The sequence below is a fragment of the Antedon mediterranea genome, chromosome 1, assembly GCF_964355755.1.
Source record: "Antedon mediterranea chromosome 1, ecAntMedi1.1, whole genome shotgun sequence".
NCBI classification, from domain to species: domain Eukaryota; kingdom Metazoa; phylum Echinodermata; class Crinoidea; order Comatulida; family Antedonidae; genus Antedon; species Antedon mediterranea.
The window spans coordinates 18,296,387-18,306,161 of record NC_092670.1 but is presented as its reverse complement, the minus strand read 5'-3'; the positions used below and the strand labels follow the sequence as shown (position 1 = coordinate 18,306,161).

General features: G+C 36.5%; 1 protein-coding gene across 1 annotated transcript; it reads left to right on the top strand.

Annotated features, from left to right (window-relative positions):
* Nucleotides 1-70: 70 nt before the first annotated feature.
* Nucleotides 71-8,442, top strand: LOC140042523 (uncharacterized). The gene is made up of 15 exons (XM_072087706.1): nucleotides 71-207; nucleotides 614-708; nucleotides 1,269-1,730; nucleotides 1,898-2,114; nucleotides 2,216-2,779; nucleotides 3,060-3,136; nucleotides 3,260-3,374; nucleotides 3,704-3,846; nucleotides 4,317-4,606; nucleotides 4,905-5,079; nucleotides 5,354-5,941; nucleotides 6,074-6,172; nucleotides 6,309-6,998; nucleotides 7,310-7,398; nucleotides 7,716-8,442. The coding sequence occupies exons 1-15, from the start codon at nucleotides 153-155 to the stop codon at nucleotides 7,765-7,767; spliced, it is 3,711 nt and encodes a 1,236-aa protein (XP_071943807.1). The 5' UTR covers nucleotides 71-152; the 3' UTR covers nucleotides 7,768-8,442.
* Nucleotides 8,443-9,775: the final 1,333 nt, after the last annotated feature.

Genomic DNA, 9,775 nt, shown 5'->3' with positions numbered 1-9,775 from the left:
ATACAAAAAAATTGAAAAAAAAGTCTGGCCTATTGGTGGCGCATTTTAATCTCGGTAAGTACCTCGAAAACTCGCGTATCTCTGCTGGTTTGTTTTTGTTGAAAAATAATCCGTATTTAAGTTAATAAATTGATATAATTGAACAGATATGGATGCTGAAAATCACTAAAATAAAGTTGAAGATTACAGAAATGACGGAAATTGATGGTAAGCCCCAGTTATATCTTCATAATTGTGTGTAATTTCTAGGCCAGCTTTGTGTTCGCGTGCTTCACATTGTACCCTCTCCTCCTGCTGTCCTGTCTATCTAGTCCAGTCTATTGTTAGGCCTAAATACCTGCATAAAGGGCCTAGCCTTTAACTGCTAGCTAGTACTTGGCCTATATTTTCATTGTGTAGCCGAGGTCTGGTATCATATAAACTATTTGGTTGCTCCTAGGGCCTATATAAATATACATAGCTACCTACTTATACTCCTAGCTAGGGCCTAGGCTAGGCTAGGCCTAGGCCTAGTTGGGTTACGAGGAATAAATTTAAAATGGAGAAAATAGCTTGAAAATTGAATTTTTTAATCTTTATAAAAATTATTAATTTGTGCTTTTTCTCATCGTAGATGATTCTGATCCACGAAGGAGAAGTCGAAAGAGAAATTTTAATTCATGGGACAGCGACGATGAGCTCCTCCAAGATGATTTACTAATTAAAAAGGTATTGCTGGCGATAGATACTTACACAATGATTTCTTTTATTGAGATTATTAACAATTATTTTGTACTTTATATTCATGTTTTTTTTTTATTAGTAATTACACATCTACGTTAAAAAAATAGTGAAAAAAAAGAATATTGACAATGGACCGTGAAACTATAATTTCGTCCTTTCTTAAAACATTGACATTGACAATGTTGAACTTGTAATTAAAGGAATCAGGCATTTCCTTAAATGTTTTCTACCTTCAAGGTCGGTCGTTTACTGACCCTAAAGCTTATTTTGAGGCCCTCTACCCAGCCTAAAGTTTAACAAAACAGTTGACTACCTGAAAGTACTATAGTATTGTATACTGTACTACCATTTTTTGAGGTCCTAAATTCCAGCCAATTTTCCCACCAATTTTCCCACCTTTTATTTTCTCGATTTGATTTTCTTGTTCTGTAAATTTGGCAAAAAATTCTTGTCCTCTTCACCAATATTAGTCCCCGAAAGGTATCGAAATAGACAAATGGCTGTAAAAAGAAAATTAAAATAATATATATGATTATTTTTACCAGACCAAAGGAGATCAATCTGATGATGAGTTAGATGAAGCAGCACTATTAGGTCTCAGTGATAGTGAAGACAATGCCTGGAATGACGATACAACTACAACCAATGATGAACTACCCTTAGATGGAAATGGAACAGACCACATTGACAGTCTTACAAATACTGAAGAGGAAGAGTTCATTAGCAATGTAGGGAAATTTAACAATGATGATGATGATGAAACGGAAGTGGATGATTTTTTGGACTCATCAAAGGATCACACAGTGCCAAGCCAATTGGCTGATAAGACGTTTGACTCAGTTGTAAATGGTTCAGGAACAGAAGATGTATTAGATATTGATATTACTAATGAAGCTTTCGATGACTTTGATGAGGATTTGGACGCAACGACAGAGAGTAATTTTAAAGGCGAACCAGAAAAAGAAACGCAAGAACGATATGAAGAACCGATTCAAGAAAAAACTCGGGTAAGTTTATTGTAAATAGCTAGTCTTACTTTGTGTTGAGAGTTGCTCCCTCAAACAATTAAACAAACTCACCCTTTTTTTATACTTTGCTCAGGCAAAAAAAAAAATCTTTGGCCTCATTATATATTTAATAAAAATAATGTGCAATAATTAAATTTTTTTCTAAGGAACTTGCTGAAGATGACAACGTCAAAGTAGATACACAAGAAGAACCTGTAGAAGAAAATATTGATGACGCAAATAAAAGTGAATCAAGTGAAAGTGAGGAGGAGGAAGAGGATGAGAAAGAAGAATCTGGTAGGGGACGATTTAAGTCGGAGCGTCAGCCATCTGTTGCAGTAAAACCATCTGTTCGCAGTAAACGAGATATTCCAGAAACATTAGGTATATTTGAGAATTTGAACATTTTTATTATTCAGGTTTCAAAATTAAGCTATTAAAGACATTTTGTTTTAACTTTATTTATTTTTTTTTATTGTTTTCAGAGTTAAGTCAAGAAGCAAAGGAAAAGCTAGATGAATTCAATCGAAAGAAAGAAGAAGAGAAACAATCAAAGCGCAACCGGCGAGGAGGCCGTGGTGGTTATGGGCATCAGCGTGGGAACCAACAGCGTGGTGGCTTCTCGCAACGTGGAGGTCGTTGTGACAATTTCCAAACTTGTGGTCCTGGTGGTGACAATATTGGAAATCTTTCTCGCATGAGATTTCCGTGTAGACCGATTCTTAATCACGATAGACGACGGAACCTACCACAGGGTGGCCCACAGATTGGACCACAGGGCGTTCCTATGGGAATGAACCCTACGATGTTTGACCAGCAGGAACAACGCCATATAAGACCACAGATGCATCAGCCAAGGCCGCCATTGATGCAAAACCCACCTCTGATTCAAACCCCACCAAGGCAACCTACCCCCCACCAGCGTCTACCAATGCACCCACCATCATCGTCAATGAGTGCTGTTGTTCATAAATCTGAGCCTAATCAGCAGCCTAACAAGATTCACATTAATCCTCACTTTAAAGGAACAGTACAAGTATCATCACAAGGTATGTTATCACTTTTATAGCTCTCTTTAAGCTGCTCTCATAATTGTACCAAATACTTTTGATATTCCAAAGTTCTTCTATAGTAAGACTCATGTCAGCAGCACCAGGTGTGTAGTAAAAATATGATCCGTTCTGCTGCATCCGCACCGGATTTGCCGCCACAGCAGATTATTAGCATGTAACAGCAAGACTCAAACCCATGCACAAAGGCTAGATTTAACCTAGACAAGTGAGCCCAAATTCATCCTTATTGTTGACAAATATTTTTCCTTTTCTACAGGTCAAACTTGGAATAACCAAAATCAGCAAGTTCCTGGCATTGTGACATCATCAACTACAAATGTCCCTGGGTTACCAGTAAGTAAAATTTGATATCATATTTTGTTTATGACAACTGTATGGGTTTGTTGTATATTGATTTATGTTTTAATTTGCATTTCTTACTTCCAGTTTATAACTTTGTTGTGTTTTTTTTTTCAGAATCAGAACAGAGCACCTGAAAATTATATTAATAGACAGCAAGAATCGCCCGTATCATCATGGACCCAAGCTCCAAGGCTGACCCCATCACAAACATGGACAAACCCTCAACAAGGTTAGCCTTTATTGAATCTTACAATTCTTATTTTTACATGATTAAATATTATGTTGTCTTATAAATCTATCCTACATATACTATTAAAGTACTAGAGAGCCAACTAGGCAACAAAATGATGTGGAAAAGCCAGGTACTTCCTAAAATGGCTGCCATATATTTGCTTAAAAGTAGTATTTAATATATAAAAATAATAATCTGAAGTATTTACTTAAGAACCAATCATATCACAATACAGTACAGTTTTATAAATTAATTCTTGATAATATGATTTCCTGAAAAAATACATTCTCTTTATACAAATTGAATTTTTTCAATTATTACTTTAGGGCAACAACATTACAGAGACCACCAACCAGCAGTCTCCTCTTCACATAATTTCAATGCCCCTTCACATCATTTTAGTCCCCCTTCACAGAGGGTACCAGACAATCAGATGCCGCAGCAGAATTCATTTCAACCTAGAATGCAGGTAGGATACTTTCTCCTACACCTTTCTGTTTTTTAAATTATTTTATGATGTTGATATCCTTGTTCAATCAGCGCTGTAACGTAATTTCAGCCTGTGTTTACTCTATGAATAAATAAATCATTACAACATAGTATAAAATGTACGCCAAATAATTAGAGGGAAGTTTGATTTTTATTAATTCCTGATAATAAATATCAAACCGTTAAATTCATACTTGAGTGAATGGCCGAGCGGTTAAGACAGTGTAGCCGTAAGAATGTAGCCATAACATTGGCAATGGTTCAAGGCTCACACTCACTCCATAGTTCTAGTGGTAGAACAAGTCTGCTCGGATAAGGATTATATACCGTAGGTCCAGTGTACACATTATTTAAAACAAGTTTTATACCGTTATGTTATTTAAACATAATCAGTGCATCGATTAGTTTTTAAATGATTGCAAATATTGTTTTGATCTTAATACACAATAGCAACCACACCAGATGCGACCACCAATCCCAAATCAACAGCATAGACCCAGGGCAGAGTTTCATACACCCCAACAACAACCAAACTACCGGCCACAGCAACAACAGCCTAGGTTCACCACTCCACCCATGCACCAGCAGCAACACCAACATTCAAACCAGCATAGACCACATTTACTAAATCAACCTGGAATGAACCTAGGCCAAACAAGACCAAGGTTCCCAGGCCCACCTCAAGGGCCCGGTCAAAATTACAGACAGCCGTCACCTCAATTTAGACACCAGACACCAAGGTATTTCAGAATTCTTTTCTCTTGCTTCATAATCTAACAATACTCTTCAAATGTATGTCTCATTCTATCATAAATCTCTGTCTACACTATCAAACTTTATGTGACAAAAAAATCTGATGTGCCCATATATGGACGTAATGATGTCATATCACAACCGTATTTGGGCATATTACTATCATATTTTTGCACATCGCACTTTTTTGATAGTGTAGACAGAGCTTAAGACAATTGGCCGTATGAAAAATAAACGGTATAACTATGTTATGATTAATCAACTCTTTATTTTTACATGTAACAGTTCACAAAAGAAGGCGCCTCCAAACTATTCATCACCTCCTTCATCTTCGCCAAATCTTGGCTCTCCTCAACGAACCAATCTATCTCCTTCTCCTAAGCAGTCACCTAAATTGGCAGCCCCTCCACAAACTCTTATCAAAGAAGCAGTTAACAAGTCTTCAGTAGCCGTACCTCATGTGAGTCAAACTAACTTAGGTCAGATATAACCTTGCTAACTCTTTAAGCTCTGTCTACACTATCAAACTTTATGTGACAACAAAATGTGATGTAACCGTATATTGTCATAACACTACTATATGGGGGCATATCACACTTTTTTTATCAAACTAGTTTGAATACAGTCACTGGAGAAAAACAATTTACTTTTTTCTGTAGGCATAACTGTTATATATAATGATACTAAATTAATAAAATGTGTGCCTAAATATATCATTTTTTATTGAACAATAGGAGACCAACGAAGATGCGGAAACAAAACGTTTGAGGATCCAGATAGAAGAACAAAAGAAACTACGAGAGGAGATTATGAAACGTAAAGAAGAACGGCGGCAACAGCTTGCTGCCAAACGTCAAGAAGCGTTAAAGAAACGCTTGGCTGAACAAGGTCACGATGTGGCAGAAGCTACCAAAAAACTTGGTCTTGATCCAGCACCGCCAGCGAAGCAACCAGCAAATAAAGCAAAGAAAACGCCAGATGGAAAGAAACAAGGAGGTGGTACACCAACTAAAAAGTTAGAACAACAAATGAGACAAAAGTTAAACCAACAACAAGAGCAATATGCACAACATGAGTACCAACAGTCACAACCAAAAGGTTACCAAGCACCCCAACATCAACCAAAAGGTTACCAACTGCCCCAACATCAACCAGAAGGCCACCGGCAACATCAACCGGATGTTTACCAACATCAACCGGTTGTGCACCGACAACCGCAACCACAACCTGAAGTTTACCAACAACCACACACTTACCTAGAACCACACCATCAACTACAAGACACCTCGGTTAAAGTGTGGAAACAGCAGCAAAATCTCAAAGTAATAATATTAAATCAATTTGTAAATATAAATAATTTTATCTGAACAGTGTTTTGGTTGCATCATAAATTTCATATACCATACTCCTATTAATAATGTAATAATTTGAGCAATAATATTTGTCTTTATCAGGTATTAGTGGATGAACCAAGACCCATACCCACTGTTGGTAATCAACCTGCACCCATGCCAACACCACAAAGAACCAATACACCACCAACCAACATGAGAGTAAGTACAACAATAAACTCCTTTCCCCTCAGTACCACATGGCTTCATGCTTCTTTCCTTAAGTTGTTCTTTTCAGTATTTTTTTTCTATTAATAGTATGCAAAATCAAGAATTGTATACTTTTATAATTTTTTAGGGTCATCCAGTAAGAGGCAGAGGGCGTGGTCGTGGAAGAGGGTTTCAACACCACCAAAATCAACATCAAAATAACCCTACTCAAAATCAGCAGCCATTTCAACAGAATTTTCCACCCCAACAGACTGGCCTACAACCGGTCCCAGTGAATCAATTTCAGAGCCCAGGTTACCCACAACAAAATATTGTTCCTCAACAAGTACAACAGACAAGAGGAGGTGGAAACATGCGAGGAAGGGGAGTACGAGGTACTGGCCGGGGTAGAGGACAGCAGAGGGGAGGGAGTAGCCATCAACCACCTGCCAGACAAGGGAATGCCTCAGCCGGAAGAGGAAACTTCCCTGGTACTGGAAGAGGCCTGCATCAACCACACCAGCAGCAAACTCCAGGAAATATCCAACACCAGCCAGCACCGGCACGAAAGAGTGTTAAAGACAGGCTTGGGGGCGCTGTAACCCCTAACCACCAGATCCATCAGCAGGTTCCACCCAGCCACCAGCAAAGGGTTGTTATACCTCCTGGACAGAACATTGAACAGTTTCAACAAAGACAACAACAAGTAAACCATTTGGAAGGTGCTAGATTAGTTCAGACTGAAGCAATTCTAAACCGAGTGCTCATAGAAGGTCTGTCCGCATCCACGGTGACTCAGGGTATCATTCAGATGGCCAAGACAGTTGGTTCTGTACAGGTTTGTGCATTTTTTTCACTTTTCTCTTTCACTCTACTAATATAACTAAAGCTCTGTCTACACTATCAAATTGTATGCGACAAAAATATGGTAGTGATATGACATTATCATGTCCATATATGGATATAAACACAAAGTTTGATACTGTAGAATTGTTACAATAAGTTACATTTTCTTGCATGTGAATGTAATATTAGGTAGAAGCTATGTTTACACACTCATTTCTCCATCAGAGATAAATTGTGATCTATCAGAGTTATATAAGAGGTCTGATCACACAAACATGTTTTGCTTTTCTCATTTCGTTTCAGAATTGTCATTTTATTCCAAACCAGAGGAAAGCGTTTGTAACATTTCACAACCCACAGCATGCATACATGTTTCAGAAGAAATACAACAGGTATGAAAGCTAAACTATAAACAGACATTTTAATATTTTAAAGTGTAATAATAATATAGTAATAATAATATATTCATTTCCTCCAAATTGTAAAAATATATGAATACTGTATATAAAAACAGGGCAGACAACTGAGGAGTTCCTATACCTAAAAAGATTTGACTGCAGCTTTTGATAATCAAATATTCTTATATACTATTGTCCACTACCACACCTACAATTCTCCAAGTACCCTAAATTAGCACACAAATACCCTAAATAATATTCCACAGTTCCCTTCTACTTCGAGACATTTATTGTTTTATCTTTCATTACAGACACATGGTGGATCTGTCTATGATTAATGTCTCGCTCATACCAGCCACGTAACAGCAACATTTTAGCTCTGATGGGTTTAAAACTAAGGATGCACTACCAGATAGTGGAGGCATACAGTCATGGTCAGAGGCCTACAGTCCCTGAAGCATATAGAATTTTGCTGCTGTTATGGAATTTTGATGCTAACAAGGTACATTGCTACTACCGGTAACCATTGATACACTACCGGTAACCATTGGTGATAGCTAGGACCATTTCTGCTACCAGAGAGCGTTTCTACCAGAGGCAGTTGCAGCTATTTGGTACTGTTGCTTCTACTGGGTACAGTTGATTGCACCCAGGGAGGTTTGCTGTTACCAGAAACCATTGCTGCTACCAGGGGTTGTTGCTACCAGGAATCTTTGCTGCTACCATTGACCAATATTGGTACCAGAGACCATCTCTACTTGTGTGTGCTACTACATCATTACATCAAAGTATCAAGAAGAAAGGCCATATACACATGTGATAAGTTGTATAATATTTCTTTACATATTTTATTGTAAATAATTTTGTATTGTGTACATTTTTTCATGTATTCTGAAGTACCCTCAACTTTGTAAACTATCTTTGTATAAGACATTTGAGGGTAGCATTTTAAAACTCAAACTGGTTTTAAGAGTCTTTTTTAGTGGTGTACAGTAAGTTTACTTTAGGTGAAACATGTAAAGGTGACTGCAGTCTTACGAAGGTTACACAAATAGAAAGGGAATATTTAAGTTGGCATTCATTAATCAACATTTCAGGAGTTAATGCATATAATTTTTATTGTGGAATTGTATTAATTTAGATGGGTTATTTGCATAACAGTAAAATGCTTTATATTTAAAGATCTTTATGTAATGTAAATAGAAAGCGTAAATGCAAAAGGAATGTGAAACCGAAAAAAGAAAATTAGAAGAAAATAAAAGCAAGTGGAACGGAAAGTATTCCGGAAACTGTAAAGCCAAGGTACTTCCATGAAAGAATATGTCATCTAATAGGTTTTGTGGGAAAAGATACAGAAAGGAAGGTCAAAGTTCATACAAATTAAGTTGACATCTGTTCTGGAAGTAAGAATACATCAATTAGACAGTCTTCTACAATTGTGAAGAAATGCAACCCTTTAAAAAGTTTGTTTCCATCATATTTTCGGTTTGTCAGATGTATGAAGAAAAAGTCAAGTGGAAAGTTTAAAGGTAGAAAGTTTAAATAAATGCAGAAGTCTATAGGCAGAAAGTCTAAAAGTATAAAATATAAAGGCAGAAAGCAAAGGCAGATTGTCTAAAAGCAGAAAGCAAAGGCAGAACGTCTAAAAGCAGAATGTAAAAAAAAGTGCAAAAGTTCAAGAAAACAATTCCAAGAACTAAGAGATTTATTTTGCATCTACAAGACATTCAAATTCCAAGAATGACATTTTCTTGAGGAAATGTCTACAGATTAGCATTTAAATGTTGCAACTTTGAACTGGAAACAAATTATCACTTCAAGGATGCCGGAAAAATATAAATTGACAAGTGAATGTGAATGTCAACGGTTGATTAATGAATGTTGCTGGCAAGTTTGAGCCTACAATATAAAGCCTGCTTCAACTAGCTCAACACACACCAGTTTGCGTACATTCTACAATAAAGAACAAAATGTTTCTGTGAGTCACTGAAGTGATCCGTTAAGTAGCAGATAAGCTAAAAGACAAAAACTATTTAATCTTGATAACAATTTCCTTTAGACCATATTATTATGATTATGTGCTATTTAGTACATTCATAATTTGTCAGTTTTAACATAGAACTGCATGATAAATATCAAAGAATAAATATGTTTAAATACTTTTTTTGTCTATTCGAAAAGCCAACCATTTTCACATTTTTTAGGGCTTGATTTAAATCTTACTAGGCAAATGGGCCATTAAAATTGTTCTAGCCCGAATTAACAGTACAAATATAATTGGTTGGCTTAGAGCTAGTAATATTAAATCAAGCCCTTTTCTACTTTAAAAAAGCATCAATGCTTAAAATTAAATTATTTTTTATGTAAATTA

Coding starts and splice junctions, on each gene's coding strand:
- LOC140042523 (XM_072087706.1), top strand. CDS start 153: ATGCTGAAAATCACTAAAATAAAGTTGAAGATTACAGAAATGACGGAA. Junction 709..1,268: donor ATGATTTACTAATTAAAAAG/GTATTGCTGGCG, acceptor TATTTTTACCAG/ACCAAAGGAGATCAATCTGA. Junction 1,731..1,897: donor CGATTCAAGAAAAAACTCGG/GTAAGTTTATTG, acceptor TTTTTTTCTAAG/GAACTTGCTGAAGATGACAA.